Source organism: Podarcis tiliguerta (genome assembly GCF_965153285.1).
Source record: "Podarcis tiliguerta genome assembly, chromosome: 4".
Classification (NCBI taxonomy): Eukaryota; Metazoa; Chordata; class Lepidosauria; order Squamata; family Lacertidae; genus Podarcis; species Podarcis tiliguerta.
The window spans coordinates 55246925-55265634 of NC_139537.1; the positions used below are offsets into that span (position 1 = coordinate 55246925).

Consider the following 18710-nt stretch of genomic DNA (forward strand, 5'->3'; position numbering starts at 1 on the left):
TGTACAGACGGTCAAAATGACATCACGTGCATGCACAGAAGCAGCAAAACGTGACCCACACAGACGCACTGCCATGTCTTACGTTCCATTCAGGATGCAAACAGGGCTCCGGAACGGATCCCGTTCGCATCCCGAGATACCACTGTAGTTTTGTTGTGTTGTTCCCACTCTGAAAATATCAATCCCACTTCATAAGATGGCTCCTCTGCACCACTGTTAAGTTCCTAGTCCTAACTACTACTAGCAGACTGACAATAACGTAACAAACCCCTAGTTACTTCCTGAATGAAACATAATCAGGAATACACAGAAACAGAACAGTGTATGGAAATTATTGTCCTCCTATACCTGTGTGTCTCAGTCTAACCCTTCCAGTAAATGGCAATGAAGTGAAGTCAGACATGAGCATGAAACAGGAGGAGGGTTTACCCCTGCTTCTCACTCCTTAGAATTTTCCTCTCACTTCCATCTATTTCACACAATGGGTTCAAACTGTGGCTAATCTTGTCAGCAGGTACATGAGGGTGGGGGTTTGTTCCCATTCTCTTACTAAATAGCCTGTTGGGTTAGATTAGTTGCAACCATTGATTTACAAGATCCAAGAGAAGTGTTCACAAGGGAACGATGAGCACCACTATAGTCCTTTAGTTAACTGCCACTCCTCCTACAACCAAGGAGAAAAGGTCTTTTAAAAATAAAACACTGGTTTCCCTCACTGACTGTGGTAACCCCAACTGTAAGAACTGCTGAGGAAGTTCCATCCACAGGATCTTACAAACAACTAAATGCTTCACATCATAATTTACCACAGCGCCAATGAAGGCCTTCAGGAATCCATAACACTGGCCACAGAGAACTCAAGAAATTATCCTTAAGGAGTCTATCCCTCCTATGAGCAATACATTTAATCTATATTAGTGCAGCAATCTGAATCCTATCTGAGAAGAAAATATGTTTATTGTATGAAACATAATTGAACTAAAATTTAAGGCCTGTAATTCCACCTTCAGCTTTCAATAGTTTGCCAAGCAAATTAAAACAGAAGTCATTCTAAACTTTAGCTTTTTAAGGTGCTCCCGCAACACATTCATCAATGATCCCAAATAGTTCAGATCTAGTTATAATAGCAAGTTATAAAACTGTATATATAAAATTATTATACATATATATGTATGTATATGTGTGTGTATGTATATGCATGTGTGTGTGTATTTAAATCAAGTAGAGATTACCGTATTTTTCGCCCTATAGGACTCACTTTTTCCCCTCCAAAAATGAAGGGGAAATGTGTATGCGTCCTATGGGGCGAATACAGGCTTTCGCTGAAGCCTGGAGAGCGAGAGGGGTCAGTGCGCACCAACCCCTCTCGCTCTCCAGGCTTCAGGAAGCTCTGCGCAACCCTCGGGAGCCTGGCGCAGCTCCGTGCCAGGCTCCCGAGGGTTGCATAGAGCTGCCTGCATTCCCGGGCTTCACGCAACTCCGTGCAACCCTCCGAAGCCCGGCGCGACTTCGCACTGGGCTCCCAAAGGTTGCGCAGAGCTGCCTGCATTCCGAAGCCTGGGGTGCACTGAAGAGCGCGCCTGGGCTTCACGCAGCTCTCCACAAGCCTGGGGAGACCGGTGCGGCTCCCTAGGCTTGCGGATAGCAGACTGTTCTGGGGGCTGGGGAAGCTCGGGCTTCCCCCACGCTGGCCCCGTGCCTGGGGGGGAAATATTTTTTTTTCTTTATTCCCCCCCCCCAATAAACTAGGTGCGTCCTATGGTGCGAAAAATACGGTAAAATGCTGAATTATAATCATTCAGTATACTTCCTATTACAGAAAAATGGAAAATATAATGTGAACAAGACATCTAAAAATTGTGATTCTCTTAAAAATATATACTCAAATGAAATACAAGGTGTAATTCTGAAAATGCAATAGCAGCCTGTCTAAAAATGATGTAGCTATCTTATGGCCGTACGCCGAAACATAAGGTGGCTGAAAAGAACTAGCCAACTCCAAGATTTATACTTTAACATACAATGACAAAAAATGACCTATTTATTCCTTCATATTTCCATGAACAGACTAAGAAAAAGAAAAAGATCGCTATTGATGCCCAAAAAGAAAAAAGACTTTTTTGGATGTGTGGATATATTAATTGGGGTGTGTCAAAATTTAGGGGGCACACTCAGAGTTTCTTATGCATTTTTACATATTTCAGCTACTCTTGGTACACACTCTCCAAATAAAGTACTGGCCTAAAGTATAGCATCACCTCTTAGATTACAATCTTTGGCTATGGGTGTATCAGTTTTGATGGTCCAAAGCTTATTTAAGGGTGCACACCCCTAGTTCTTTATTCTCTTATTTAGGCATGATGGCACCATGTACTTGTGAAACCCTGGAATCATTGATTGAAAGAATGATTGTTTTTAATTGTTTTTAGAATATTTTTATTGTTATTGATATTTGCCACACTGGGAGGAAGAGAGGGATATAAATGAAATGAAATAAAATAAAAGATAACTAGTGAAAATGATAATAATATAATGAAACACTCCCTAATTATAGTTTGCTATAAATTTTATGGATGTTGATGCACAATAGGAGGATGGCCAATGGCCATTTTGGAATATTGCTTCCTCAGACCTGTGCCAACCTGCATATGATGTCTATCTAATTTTGATCATTCCAAACTTGCATTCTATCCAAGTAGAAAATGCCACCAGTAATGGCATTCCTACAAAAATCTCTTACAGATACAGGACTATCTATCACTGGTATCTCAGTGATCGTTCTGATTCATAGTGTTTGTAGAAAAGTTTCCATTATTGTAGCTAAATTAGGCCTCAATCCAGGGAGCCACAGAATGAGCTCCACATGAGAAGTCACATTTCTAAGGCTGCAGTCCTATGCATTACCTAGGAGTTAAGTCCCTCTGAAACCAGTAGGACTTAATTCTGAGAAAACAAGCATAGGGTTGCAGGACATTTTGAAGAATTCCATTTGGAAATGCAATATGACCACACATTCAACAAAAGACTTGCAGGATATTCAGAAGAGACTTGAAGAGATATTCAGAAGAAAGTGAGAAATCAAATTTCTGTAAGGCACTGTCTAGCTTACGTCACAATGAGAAGCTGATTCTGTCCTGGAAGATATTTCCTTTTTTGTTGTTAAACCATCAATTCAATTTACATGGAACTTGAAATGGCTTACTTTTTTAGAAATGTAACAAATAAATAAATTACAGAATATCACTGTCTAAATACCTCAGATCACCAACATTGCGAAAATATGACTAAGCGAAATCTATTTTTAAAAAATATTGGTTTTTTAAGCATCCTGTATCACCAAACAGGAAAAAAAAAATTCACAATAAATCAATTTGATTTATTTCCAAATAGAAGCAGTAAGGACCTAACGATAAGTTACACATTCTCTGATAATCCTAGTCACACATGTGCTTGCAAAACTAGACTATTATATTGAATAAGTGCAAAAATAAATTAACAGAATGAAGCTTAGTGTATCCATTGCATGAACAGTATGTCCATTACATTCTATCAAAAAAACATTGACAAACTTATTGGTTATGGCCTAATTTTATCAATACACTAAATAAAAACATAGTCAATTACCGTCATACTAACTTCAGTCAATATGACTTCTGTTATACAGTGGTACCTCTGGTTACATACTTAATTTGTTCTGGAGGTCCATTCTTAACCTGAAACTGTTCTTAACCTGAAGCACCACTTTAGCTAATGGGGCCTCCTGCTGCTGCCACGCCGCCAGAACACGATTTCTGTTCTCATCCTGAAGCAAAGTTCTTAACCCAAGGTACTATTTCTGGGTTAGCGGAGTCTGTAACCTGAAGCATCTGTAACCTGAAGCGTATGTAACCCGAGGTACCACTGTATACACACCCAATGTACCTATGAATTGTTACCTTAAAAAAGAGAAAAAATTAAAATAAACAGAAGACTAAAATGCATGAAATTGGAGACCTTAAAATAAAATACATTTCACTCCATGCAACTGTCTTTGAAACAAAGTTGTTCCAACAGTAAACAAGAATTCCCATGAAACATTAGGGTAACAAACCATAAACATTATACAAAGTACTGGCAAAAATGACTGAGGATGGATTCAAAGTGCACTGAATATATCTGATGGCAAATTCTATCTAACCACACGCATAGGCATACCTCTCATTGCATAACAGTAAAACCTTACTTAAGAGCTTCCTTGGCAATATATTATCACTGACATTAGCATATAAACCTCTGGGTATGAGTGAGAAAGAAGTTGCCCTCTGCTGCAAGGAGAAAACACCAACCTACAGACATGGATATAGATATTTAGATATTCAGGCTTCTGTCCCAACATACAATAAACATTACCTTTACACATACTTTATAAGGAAATATAAATACAATGTATTTACACACAGTTATTCAACATACTGAATTTAGTTGGTACACTTGTCAGCAGTATAAATAGATTTTATACTAGAATTTCTTATATTGAATTGTGCATGGGGGGAGGGGTGACCCAGGATAATATTGGGCCTACCACACTTCTTTAACATGCCCTTTAAGCCTGAAAGCTTCGAGCACCATACTATCACAAATTTCATTAGAATAAGGTCTACAGTATAACAAAACAATTGCTGCAGCACAAATAGAAACCTAAGCAAGTGCACAGAGGAACTAGAAGATCCAAAAACCAGAGTGCAATACCAGAAGCTTGCTTATCATATACACCCACCAATGCCTAACTGCAAGCCAGGAAGTAAGAGTCATCATACTGCCCTGCCCCCATATTAAGAACAGAAGCAGATGCACTAGCCTTATCCAAAGCAGGGTATCAGGGAAATGTTTGATCACCTTTTTCCTATCAGCTCAATGCTTCAAATGAATAACTGCTTGTAAACATTAAATCGGACCCTGAGGATTTGTTTACACTAGTATTTCGCTTGGTATGAGAAGTACAAAACGCATATTCCTGTGCTGTTTTCCCGCCCGTACAGAGTAGAGAATGCATTCTGCATGGGGAAATTAAGAGCAGAATCAGACATATATCATAGTTTAAATATCCCTCTCTGCACCTTAGATCAAGAAGTATATAATTTTCATATCCAACAAAAACAGTGGAACTTCTTACAACAGGCCTAGAAAAGTGCTCCTGAGAGACTGCCATTGTTGTCACTAGGTGCCATACACTTAAATGTACTTGCATGTTCTAAAACTGTACTGATTAGCAAACTTGAAGCAACACTATGTTCACATAAAAAAAACTAACAGTGGGGGAGGGGAAGTAAAAAGACTCAGAATAATGACCACATTATGAACTGGCTCCTATCATAAACCACAAGCTTACCTGAGCGAGTAACTATGACAAAAAACTTAAAGATGCCAAGCCATAGGACAGATATCTCAGGATTATCATGGACCCAGGAAGTAACCCAACAGGAAAGTTGTTTAGGTTTCCCCACAACTCAGTGATACTTTGCTCAATAGCAAAATAGAACCTAGTTATTTTCTGTCACAAAAGTCAGACTCTTCACACAGGCAGTTTTTCCTCTGAAATTGTTCAGCACCTCATAGGCCTGGCCTTGTGCATCTGAAAAGGCCCACAGCCCTCACCAGAACTACTGATGAACAATGTAAATGAACCCAGGCTGAAACCTAAAAATGACTGAAGTGTTCACCTGGCTGCTTAGATCTTGCCTTTTAAAAAACTATTATAACTCAGAGGAAGCAATTCGTTCCCAGATGGTTTGGATTGGTGTTATCATCTAAAAATGAAGAGATCTACACAATGACCATTACCTACTACACATTATCACTTAAGGCATAAATTGTTGCACCATCCATGGTTTTGACACAAGCTATTGGTGAACTTACTGGTTTTTTGCTATGTCAGCCATGAGCTTTACATTTATACTCATGTTTGACTATGACCAACTTTCAATGAAGCCCTGGTGACAGCCCATTCTGGAAAGTATGCCCCCAACCACATAAGGCCTGGGACATCACTCTTTCAATAGAACCCATCTGTTTTAAATCCATCTGCCCTAGTTTGCAATTTCTGCATACTTTTAATTTAGGCTACAATACTGTCCCCACCTACCATGGAGTAAGCCCCAACCAACTCAATGGGACTTATTTTGGAGTAAGCATGCATAGGATTAACCTTAATATTTTTTCATATTCAGAAACGTCAATCCAAACCATACAATGACAAGATAACAATATACTATCCATTTTCATGTATACTCTAGCAATATTACCCAATTGTTGGGCTCTGCTCAATAGGAAAAGAAACCTTCTAACCCTTAAAATCCACAAGTACCAAACTCTGTTTTAATAATGTCACAAGAACCTAAGCCTCAAGTTATATACAAAAGATAAATACACATTTGAACTAAATATACAAGAAAAATGAAAACCCATTACAGTTATATCATGTGATATTAAAAAGAACACAATACCAAAAGTATTCAGGCTGTTCATCTTTGCAGATTGCGGCCTAACAGTTTAAGCAGCAGAAACTCATCCATTTTTTTAAACATATGTGTCTCATCCTAAAACAGTTTTCAGTAAGATTTCAAATTCTGATAGTCTCGTAACATACCAGAAAACTATATACGCACAGCAGATTTTTTAAAAATTAAAATAACTACTTAAACATTAAATGCTTTGGAGAACCTGTCTATTTTAACATTGCAACGAAAGCCAATAGAACAGAGGAAAGTGCCATTACATAAAACAAAACAGACATACCCATGTAAAAAATCATTCACAACATAGTAAGTTCAACAGTTACACCAAAAGGAAAAAAAATATAAGCAAGCATTAAGGTCTAAAGTAGACTATTAAATCCAAATGGGAATGCCAATTTTAAAATAAGGAAATAATTTCATTTATATCCGGTCCAAAACATTAAGATGTCAAAATATAGACTCTAGCTCTGAAAATGCAGTGTCAAATGAATCAGCATTATACTCTTTCTTGCAGCATAATAATGGTTAAAACTGTCCAGAAAATTAAATGGTCATATCTAGGCGCTAGACAGCTGCATGTTCCACAGGTTGATGCCGTTTATCCATGCTGTAAAAGTGCAATATTCTACTTTAGAAAACCGGAGGCAGGAGCTCTCAATACATTAGTGGGATTTGCAGCTCCAAAAAGCCACACTCTTCAACTGATATACATATTCATCCCTACTATTTATTTCCCTGTTTACCTCCTCCCACCCTGTTCTTTCCCCTCCCTATCCGGCCATCTTGGGCAGTCAGGAGCAGCCATTAGTTAACTAAATGACAGGACCAAGAACTTTTTTAAATATAGGAACAAGATTTCTCTTCACACGCTCAGGTGAGCAGCAACAGCCTCTCCCCCATGGCCTGACAAAACAGCATGATGAGGCGAAAAGCCTGGGAGAGAAGACTCGCTCAAGGAAGATGCACTTTGGGAGGAAGATGGCTCGAGAGTAAACAAATCACTTGGCGACTGACTCCCCAAAGTGACACACCATGGAAGAAAAGGGATCCCGCTTCTTCTAAAGCCCTTCTTTCGTGTTTATATGAATTAAGTTGGGTCGCTTCCGTCCTGTCCAGCTTTATGAGTAAATATGAGCAAAAGGGCTTTAAAAAACCAGGAGGGGGAAAAAGGAGGTCCAAGGTGGCCAATGGCAGATAAGGAACGCCCGATCTCCCGATTATTCGCGAGGTTGCTCCCAGCTGGAGGGATTCAGGCCAGATGCGCAGGCACTCTCTGTCCTACTTTTTGGACAAAGCCCAGAAAGTGACCGAGAGCAGCTTTCCACGCCACGCGCCCCTCTCTTCCCCCTCCGCGCACAGGGGAGCAGAGGGAGGCACCTCCGGGCACCACACGCGCGCCAAGAGAGCCATTCTCGTCCAAAAGCCAGGGAAAGAGGTGGTGGCCACGCAGGGCAGGCTCGACCCAAGTCTCCTGGCGAGTCCCACGGGCGCGCTGCTGCGGCGGTTTAATTCCTCCAGCTCTGCTCCCCCCCCACACACAACACACACACACACCAGCCCACACAACACACGCGAGGGGAGGGTGGCTCCCTCGTCGGTTGCCTCCTCCCCACCCCCACCGGAGCCCAATCCCCCCTTACCTTTAACAGCAAGGCCTTCGTTCTGGCGCCATCTTCATGAAGCCTCTGAAATCCGAAGAGTCGGCTGCAGAAGGGGGGAGACGGGAGAGAGACAGGCTGAGAAAAACAGCCGCGTCCGCCGAGAGGCTGCCCCCCTCGCCCGCCCCACACGGACGCCTTCATCCGCTCCCTCGCGCTCGCCGCCCGCGCTCCGACCTGACGAGAGCACCACAACCGCCGCCGCTCTTTTTTATATTCCCCTCTCTCTCTCTCTCCCACACACACACGCGCGCACACACAACACACACACACACCCCGGCCGAGCGAGAACACCGGACGAGCCGGAGCGCGGAGGCTGCCGTTGGGGGTACCTGTCGAGGCCGGCGAGGACTTCTCTTTCCTCCGCTGTCAGGCTGGCGAAGTCCTCCTCGCTCTGGCCGCTCGCTTTCCCCGCCGCCATTTTCTTTTCCTCATCACCGAAAGAAGCAGTAGAGGCGGCGGCGGCGGCGGCGGCGAGCGACACTCCACACGATTTCATGGAAACGCAGCGCAATTAACTCGCGATCGCAAGGCCCCCCCTCCCCGCGCGCCCACCCCAAGGCCCCCCCAGTGCCGGGCGGGGCGGGGTGCCCGACACACACACGCCACCAACACAACTTTTATTACAACAACAACAGCCGGCAGGGAGGGGGAGGGAGAGGGAGAGGCGGGGGGGAGCCCCGCTGCTCGGAGGAGGAGGAGGGAGGGAGGGAGGGAGGGAGGGAAGGAGCCCCAGCGCTGGAGACGCGGGGGGGAGGCAGGAGGGGGAGGAGAATAAGGAGGAGGAGGAGGAGGCGGCTGCTGTTGCTGCTGCTGCTGCTGCTGGCGGCGGTGACGGCGGCGGCGGCGGAGCAGTGTTTACATCGCTGCTGAGCCGCCAGCCCCGGCGGCGAGGAGTGAGTGGAGTCGGAGTGACAGGGGCCCGCGCGCGCCCGCGCGGGGTGTATTTGTTGCCTGTACAAACTTCCCCAGCAGCTGCACAAAGTTGTTGTAATTGTGTCACACAGCGAACCCCACGCCGCCACCGTGACCCCCCCTCCCCACCCCGCTTGCCTGTGCCCACGCAGCCAATCGCCGCGCCCAGCCGCGCCCACGTGACCTTTGTTGACTTACGTCAGTCATAGCGCTCCTCTACCGCTACGCTCGAGCTTGGTAGCCGCGCTGCCTTTCACGTAGCGGCTACGCTGCGGAGTTGGGAAGCTGTACTTCGGGTACCCCGATTGCAGCCGGAGCGCGGAATCCTCCATGTGTGGCCGGGGCGGGGCGGGTGGCGTTAGAAACTTCCTCTACTTTTCTAAAAAGTAGAAAAGGAGCCAAACCTTCCTCACACCCTGTCGGCACAGCATCCACATTTTTGGGACAGATATTCAGCGGATAGAGACAGCAGAGGTTTCTGCGGAAGCATTTCTTCATGTCATCCAGAAGGGCTGGCAGGGCTTTGAAAGCCTTATGACCTCTCGCGCGGAAGAAGGGCAGGGATTGAGAAGCCAAGTTACTCAGGATTTTAAAACGTTGGCATTTACTCTGTTGTTGTTTTTAGGTAGTTCTGCAGGCAGAAATTCAACGGATATGGCCTTTCCCTGTTCATAGAGATGTAAAAAGCTGCACTGCTGAATTTTTACCTGCTTTGCCGACTTTAAAAGAGCAAAATGGTTCTTGGACAAACGAACAACACAGGATCTGAAAAACGAGAGTATATTTCTAATCATGAGACTCGTAGATTCATTATTCCGTATCAACCCGTTTCAGTTCTGTCAGGGCACGAGGTCAAACGTGTACTTTTGTATGTTAGAATACCTGTACACCAGCCCTCTTCATTTATGTGGTCAAATACACACTTTCCTTTTCTGTTCAGTTTTTTAAGCGGTCCACTTATTTTATTTGTTTACCGAAATTTATATACTGTACTGCTTTATAGACGGGTTACATAACTGGTTACAAACTCGTTTCCGTCGGCCTAACGAATCATACCGTTTGCTTAAGAAGTGAAAGGTGCTTTAAATTATCCCAGTTGTGTAGCACGACTTGGGAGCAAGACGGGGGAGCACTGAATTTCCAAAACTTTATTAAATTATTTTTAAAAAGCAATTCAACACTGAATGAGGGCACAGGCCCATCTAATGAGCAGAAACCATTGTGGGGGAACTGTCACGATAACTTTAAAACCTGCAACGAAATGGGGCCGTGTGACCCGGTCCTATTTTATCTGAGGTTGGTTTCCGCGCAGTCCCTGCGTCTAGGACTCTTTCCCCGCTAGTGGAGGAGTCTTACAGAACGTCAATCGAAAACCGGAAGCTTAAGTCGCTTTCCCCCCTATCTCTTCGGCTTCCGCCCTCATCACTGGCCGTACGCCATTGGTTGAGAGGGCGGGATTTATGTACACTATGGGCTGTTATTCAGCCGTCAGTGAGTCAATCAAGCGACTTTGTCAGTTACCGAAGTAGCAGCAAGTTTGTATGCGGCCTTTAAATTAGGTGCGGGGAGGCCCCAGCGGCGGCGGCGGCGGCGGCCAGCAGTTGCTCGAGGGGGAATAGGTTTGGGATTGCGTGCGCATAAATGGCTGCTGCGCTTAAACAGGCGGCTGGTCTGGAGACGCTGCTAGGGAGCCTGTGCGCGTGAAAACACGCGTGGCCGTTACTGCCCCTGTCGCCGGCCGCCTCCTGCGAGGAGGGGGCGCTCTTCTCGGCCAACGGCTGCGACCCCCGCCCTGCTTTCCTCCCGCCTTCCCTTGGGCCGGGTCTGGGGCGTGGTTCTTCTGGCACCAACGAATAATAATGGCTTCCCTTGCGCGGTGCGTGTGCGCGCGAGGAGCGCGAGAGGGAGAGGAGTGGGCCGGGCCTTGGAGCCGAGCCCGCCGGGACGCCTCTGAGGGGGCGGTTCGCGAAGCGGCGGCGGGGCGGCCCCTGCTAAGCCTGCGCGCGGCCGCCTTGGGCGCAGTGGGTCCGCTTCCTCTGCGGCGGCGACAGCGGCTCTTCCCCCGAGTCCCTCTCCGTGAGGGCGAACCGTTAAGTTGCCGCCTCGGAGGAGCGACCCGCCTGCCGGGAGCTCTCCTTGGCCGCGTGAGGGGCGAGGGGGCGACTTCCAGAAAGCCAGCCTGGGCTCGCGGCTTCGTTGGCAGGCGCCTTCCCCTTTCCTAGGAAGTGGGGTCAGGGAGCAGCAAGCCCTGCATTAGGCCTCCCCCCCCCCACAAAAAAGCGACTCCCGACTTAATGTGTTTCCTCAGCCCGAAGCAGAAAGCCTTGCCATGTGCGTGGAAGCCTCTGACTCCAGGGAGAACGTGTGACAAGAGACCGCTTCGGGAGGGCTTCCTCCATTTTCCTTGCCGATTACCTTTCCTGAGAATAGACACGTGTTAGGGTGGAGAGCGGCGAGCCTGGGCTGTGAAAAACAGGGCAGCGCAAATACAGTATAAACGTTTCCTGGCGCTTACGGGGGGAAAGCAACAAACGCCATACTCTCTCACACACACATACCCTAACTAACGCACTTTCACGAGTCTTCAGCTCCCCTCAGTACACCCGGAAGGAAGAAAATGCAAAATGCAAAGTTGAAATGTTTTGCTTTGCTTCCCCCAAGGACCGCTCTGGGAGACTTCTAATATTAATAATTCTGTATTTATCTAAACTCGTCTGTCGAAAGAGTGTATGTCAGTAGTTTTACATAATGGAAACATAGGCTTTTTCAAAACTGCCCAATTTCCTAAAATATCAAACACAGTCTAATACTGTATACACTTACCTGAAAGTCAGCCCTGTCTACCTCAACAGGGTTTTCTTCTGAGCAACCTAACTAGAATTTCCCTATTACACTATAATAGCTGTGTGCTACATTCTTGTCGGATGAAAATTGTCCTTGTGAGAGTGAGCTGGGAAATAATAACTTTGTCTCCAAGTACTTTTAGATACAGTTACTAGTGTAATGCCTTGTTTTTGTGATGTTCAGGTAAGAAAGAATTTCATCCAATGAATTTTTATGAGCTGCTGTAGAGTTCTTGAAATTGACTTACCGGTAAATGTAGACCAAAGGCAAATAGTCTTTACCCTAGTTCTTTATTTTCCAGCTGCACATAGTACTGCCACACCTCATAATAGTATTGTGAAGACTTGCATGTTGAAGAAGTATTATGTTTCCATACTGTATAGTTTCGTTTGTGAAATCCTTTGAAAATACTTGGTCATTTTTTCTTCTCATATTTGCATATTGCATTTTTCCTCGGTTTTAATTGCTTTGGTGAAAATGGGAGTGGTGCTTCTCCTGAAAATTGAATTGACTCTGTATTTCTGCTGAGCCATACCACAGCCATTGTGTTATGCTGTACCACATTAATTTATAAAGCCTGCCATTAATTTTGGAATGTAAGGACTTCATTCACCAATGTTCTGAAAATGTGAAGTTTGGAAGAGCTGTAGGCACCACCTTGTCTGCTTGTTTCTCTTCTCCCTTGGTTCACTGTTCCTCCCCCCCCCCCCCCCACACACACAGAGCACATGCACACACACAGCTTTACCAAGGGTCTGGGTAAAAACTGCATCCAGTAAAACTGAAATGGATCTTCTTGAATTTGCATAATTCTACATGGCACTCTGCCATCATATTGTTTTAGGATTGTGGTGTTGATCCAGATATCATCCTTGGGCAGTGGTTTTATATATGAAACTATAGCAGAAGGAACTGCTGACATGGTGAAACCAGTCTCTGTTAAGGGCTGGCCCTAACAGAAACTATTAAGTGTATCTGTGCATGACTATGGAGTTTGCAAAGTACAGGTGCCATGGAGATGATAAGCTAGTGTGGCATAGTGGTTAGAGTGTCGCACTAGGACAGGCTTCCTCAAACTTGGCCTTCCAGATGTTTTGAGACTACAATTCCCATCATCCCTGAACACTGGTTCTGCTAGCTAGGGATCATGGGAGTTGTAGCCCAAAAACATCTGGAGGGCCGAGTTTGAGGAAGCCTGGACTAGGACCTCAGAGACCAGTGTTAAAATCCCCACGTGGCTAGTTACTGGGTGACCTTCAGCCAGTCATTGTCTAACATACCTCACAGGATTGTTTTGGAGATTAAATGGGGGGGGGGGAAGAACCATGTACACCAAATTGAAATCATTGGAGAAGAAGTGGCATATGAATGCAATAAATAATAAATTAACTAGTGATGCTCCTAGAAGGGGACATTCTTCCCCATGTCTTCAGTGACAGAGCTGCATGCTCTGGCACCGGGGACGGAGAACAGGTGGGGGCGTAGCTGGTCACATCCCAGGGGGCATGGCGCGTGTCCCCGGGGTGTGGCATGGCGCCTGGGGGGGGCGTGGTGCGCCGCTCACAGGGGCATGGCGCCCGCCACGGGGTGCGCAGCACAAGTCAGGGAGGCGGCTGTGATGGCACCCCACCCCGGATAGTATCCAGAGTGGACCATTCCCCTGCCCCCCTTCCTCTGCTATTGCATATCTGGAGATGTTGACTGGTGGGTGTAAGAGAACAACAGAACAGGATTCAGTCCGGTCTCTATGGAGCTGGGGAACACAAACTTGACTTGCTCTCTGTGCTGAATCCAGGACTATAGGAAGGGTGCTAGAAACCTAATGGGGGAACAAAGCCGTTGGACTGTTATCACTGTGAGTCCTTTCTTTGTTCTTAAAGTAAGCCTTTATTGACACACACACCCATGTATCACAGTCACCGCTGTCTCCAGTGCTCACCAGAAGTATTTGCTAGCACGTTTGGAGTCTCACTGCTCAGATTGGGGTGCCCACAACAATATTAAAGCTTACATTGGTATATTGCACGGGGCGGGGGACAAATCTATTGGAAAGCAACAAAACCACCAACAAATCACAGGACCCATCTTTCCTGTCTCCCCCACCACTGTTTTCCTCCCCTCAGTCTCCCAGATTATTATTTTTTTTCTCCTACCCTCTCTTATCAGTCCATTGCTGTGCAGCTAATGTGACCTTGAAAAGCAGAGCTGAAAGAGGATATGGAAAAATGTACCCACTCTTCTCTTGGTCTTTTTGCCCTATGTACTTTTCAAAGGGGAAAATTGTAATCACCCTCACCATCTTATGTCAAAGGAGGCAGTGGGGTGGGGGGCTCAGAATCTTTGTAGATGCCAAAGGATGTTCTGGTCAAATTAATGGATAATTAAAGGGCTTTTGTAGCATGAAGTACTTTCCATGAACTTTGGCCTATCAGCTGCACCGCTTCTTGGAAAGAGATGACCTTGCCACAGTTACTAATACTCTGGCTGCATCTAGGTTGAATTTATATATGGGGCTTCCCTTAAACTTCCCTGTAAACTTCAGCTGTTTCAGAACACAGCAGGTTGTTAACCTGATTAATACTGAAAGATTTGCATTGGCTGCCACTTTGTGTCTGGCTGCTGGATTGAAGCTATACGCTCAAAAACTCTTGGGATGCGGTATCTGAAGAACCACTTGCTCCCATAACATTCTTCTTCTCAGAAACCCTCCTCCAACTGACCTTCGGAGGCAAGGCAACTGGGGAGATGGCCTTTGAAACTGTGTGCCTCTCTTACTCAGGGATGGTTTCCAGACATTTAGATGCTTCGTAAATATTGGTTCCTGACACCCATCTGTAATATAGGATGTATAGTGTGTGTGTGGCTTCCAATATGTACTGAAAGATCACCTTTGACACCAGGGAAGTGCTTTCACTTAAAGCAATTTTGTTTAGACAAGCCTTTCCAGACGAATAGACGTTGACATGTCTTAATATTTGAATTCTAATTATATTTAAGTGTTTTGCATTGTGTTAACTGATTCTTGTTATTATATATTTATATCCTGTATTTTCCCCTGTCAGGGACTCAATGTGGTTTACAGATAAAATATGAACCACTAAAAACGTGGAGGGGTAATTAAAAAACTTTTTTCATTGAAAATTTTAATATTGTAAAATTTGGAGGTTTTACTACAATTAAGTGGTAAAAATATTTTGCTAAATAAATAAATTGAAAATACAATTTTGAGGTATGTTCACTATCTGACCAACTGGGATATACTTTCAAAATCAGTTTCATCACATGGAAAGCCATAAATGAAGGCTGAGGGTTTTGACAAACATATTATTGCAGGTGATGGGCTCTAAATAAGTACAGTTTCACTGTCATATATAATTTCCAGTTGGTGAAATAGGAGAGAACTGATTTCAATAAGTCTTCATAAATGAAAGTACTGTATATTCACAACTGATGGATGGGCATCCAGTAGACAGTCATCAATAAACTTTCCATAGTAAACACAGTACTAAAGGAAAGCAGAAACCATCCCTTTATATTTGTCATCCCTGGCCAATCAGCAACTTAATAGATGCTAGAATTTTTGAATAGCATGTTGGACTAGTAGACCTTGGTCTGATTCAGGAAAGCACAACTTCCAGTTACCTTCACCTCCATTTATTTGTTTTGTTAGTTACTCAACACAGGACAGTCTCTAAGTGATATACAGGCAACTTTTAAAATATACAGAATTGTTAATAACTGTAAAGTTGTAAATGTTCTAATTGATACATAAAACACCAGCTTCCCAAGAAGTGGGGCAGCAGCCCAGAGCAGTGCTCTTATAAAACTCTTTAGGAAGGAGGTCATTTAATACAGGAAAGCTATGCCTCATTAAGAGATGCTGTACTGTACAGCATACCTTCTAGTTTGTCAATTTGTATAAGTGGAATTAGACAAGACTGAAGTTATCACACATCTGAGATATGTCTTTAAGGCTCAGTGGGGAATGCTTTTGAGATTGTACTGTAAATCTTGTATATTATTTTGACAATTTCTTAATGGAAGAAATGTTATAAATATATGTTAAATAGTTGCCGATGCAGCCTTATGCATGTTTACTTGCTTGTATCCTGTTTTTTACATATAGAAATTAAATGCTTCATATTTTCTGCTTTAAGCCACCTTGTGAGCCCAATTTAGATTTAAAGACAGGTCAATTTTTAAAAAATAAATAAGTTTTTTGTTTTCTATCATTGTTTACAAATCTAGGATATTAAGATAAAACCCTACTAATTTTTAATTCCTTTAAAATGACCCCAAAGCTGACAAAAATAAAATAAATTTCAGAAGAAAATCTACCTAAGGGATTGTTCCAACAATTGTGGATTAGCCACTAATAATGTGGGTGCCTTTCTTATACATAGGCTACACAAATGGCTAAGCTAAAGGGTGCTCATTGTTAATTTAACAGTCATGATAGGGAAGGAGGTAGTCACTTTAGTGTACAAGGGGTTATAGGTGAATCTCAATAGCTTGTATTATTCCAGGACAGTTGGAGATCTGCAAATACAAATACTTAACATAAGCTCAGAAGGGACACTTTCTTGGTGATTCATTCCGACCAACAGGTAAGTCACTCGATTCTGCACAATTTACAAAGCAATTTTCAAGGACGGTCTACTGTACTATAATTTCTGCCATAAATTTCTTAGAACAACTTGGTTTCCTCATATTTAATATGGGGATCAAAATTCATATTGGGGTAGGTATTGGGAACATATGTGTCAACATCTGATAAGGGAAATAATTATCTTTGTAGCATACAAAAGTCATTAAGTAATGCACGGGGTTTCCCACAAAATGTGCACTAAAGATAGAACTACACATTCTGCTATTTTATCCCCCTTCTGCCTCTCCACAGCACAACATCCGGAGAGTGCAAACTGCAGGATAAAAATCACCAGTAAAAGGTGCGTGATTGACCCTCACCACACCACCTTCCCCTCTGCAGCTCTGCTACCACTAGCTAGGATTTCTATAATAAGTTAACCATACTGCACAAGTTTTTTTCCAGCTGCACTTAACAACCTGAATGAAGAGTTTAAACAAGAGACTTGAAGATATCACTACCTGCAGTAGTTAACAGTAATAACCAGCATATTTCAAGACTTCCTGTATTTTTCCTTTATCCTGCAAATGTACAATACTAATTTGATCATCTCTTTAGTTTTCCAGATCTTACCTCATCGTTCCCTAGTTGTGAGTCAATTGTTCACCATTTCAAAGTCACTAAGCTTTTGCTCTTTTGAAAAGATTCCAGAATCAGATTTTGTGCCCAATACTAAATGAGTTACCATTTACCCACAAAACATTGATGTTTAAATGAAATGTAATTTATCATTATCTGAATAGCATAAATGTTTGTCACTCAAATCTCTCTTTAGGCATATTCACCATGCATAATCTCAGGTTATTACAATGCCAACAATCATCCTGGCCATCTTTATTTCACTGTAAAATAGTAAAATTCCATTACCTGACCAGAGTTTCTTGAGACTAGTAATAGGAAATGCTGCTGGGCATAGTAAAAAACAAACGCAAAACCAGTTCTGTTCATTCTCTGTTGTTACCTTCCCAGTGACTTTTCCCAGATAATTTCCTAACTTGGTTTTTAGATCTATTAAGAGACAGTATGTTTTTGTCACATTCATATTGACTAATTCATATTAGTTTATTAAAATTGTTCTCACACTAATCTTAAAAGTCTCATTCCTTTTGTTCACCCTGGATGGAAAATATTGGAACCACAGATTATCATTATTACCTATCCTAATTTTATTCCTGCTGACTTCTAGAATGTTTAAAATTTCCTCCCAGGATTTTGTTATCTGAATTATTTCTGCTATTGTGAAAAAATGCCATCTTACTTGTTTGTAATCCTATGTACATTTAACTAGTGAGAAACAGTCTTGTTACTTATGAGTAAACAAGATTACTCCGCTCTCCAGCGCCTTGATGTGAAATGACAATGAAAGGTTGACATCACTAAAATCTTTATATGATCAGACACAGACTGAATTTCTATTTCTGTATTATCTTTTGTCATTTAAAGTCATCAGAATCCTGTCTCTTTATAAATAATTTTGATGTGGTGCGGAATAAAACATAAAATGGTTTGAATATCTTAAAGGAGCAATAATTAATTGTAAAACCATTATTAATTACAAACTATCCACTCCTCTTTGAAAATGCCTAGGTAAAAAGCTACTGTCTTTTCCTTCATTGATCTGCTGAAAAATAGCATTCACCACTCCTTGGGATCTTCTCACGTTGTTAATTCATCATCTAAAATTATTATTTTATTTATATATTGCAAACTCGCATAAAAATGTATCTGTGTGGTGAGTGGTGCCTCAGTTTAAAACCATATCATGAGCAATACATTCAACCTTTACAAAAATTGATTGCACATTATTGAGTAAAGCAAAGCCATGTACACAGGCAAAGTTACCCTAAATGTGTGTAAGGTGAGTTGCAAAGCAAATAGCACCCACCCTTCTATTTAAATCACCACCACTCCCAGTGTGCTTAACAGAGGAGAGATGGCAAGAAGGATTATCTTAACGTGCTACTCTCAGAATGCATAGTTGTGTCCTGAGCTGAATTCATGAAGCTTTATGCTGTCAGAACGTTGATCCAGCCAGCCAGTGATGCCTATTCTGACTGGCAGCAGCTCTCCAGGGAAAGGTTCTTTCCTTTTCTCATACCACGTGAGAACCTTTAAACAGGAGGTGCCAGTGGCTAACCTCACTGTCGCAAG

General features: G+C 43.2%; 1 protein-coding gene and 1 long non-coding RNA gene across 5 annotated transcripts in view; one reads left to right on the plus strand and one right to left on the minus strand.

The window, feature by feature from the left end:
- The window catches only part of KDM6A (lysine demethylase 6A), a 103520-nt gene extending 94322 nt beyond the window's left edge, over nt 1-9198 (minus strand). For 3 of the 4 annotated variants that reach the window (XM_083437276.1, XM_083437279.1, XM_083437278.1), the window contains exons 1-2: nt 8485-9175; nt 8135-8198 (exon numbers count right to left, since the gene is read on the minus strand). In XM_083437276.1, coding sequence (XP_083293402.1) covers nt 8135-8198; nt 8485-8651 — 231 coding nt within the window. In that variant the 5' untranslated portion in view covers nt 8652-9175. Of the gene's footprint in view, nt 1-8134; nt 8199-8484 lie in introns of all 4 variants that reach the window. The other variant, XM_083437277.1, reaches the window with a different exon arrangement.
- A 6714-nt stretch (nt 9199-15912) lies between these two features.
- Nucleotides 15913-17645, plus strand: LOC310676077. The gene is made up of 2 exons (XR_014510391.1): nt 15913-16518; nt 16812-17645. It is a non-coding gene; the product is annotated as an uncharacterized lncRNA (long non-coding RNA).
- Nucleotides 17646-18710: the final 1065 nt, after the last annotated feature.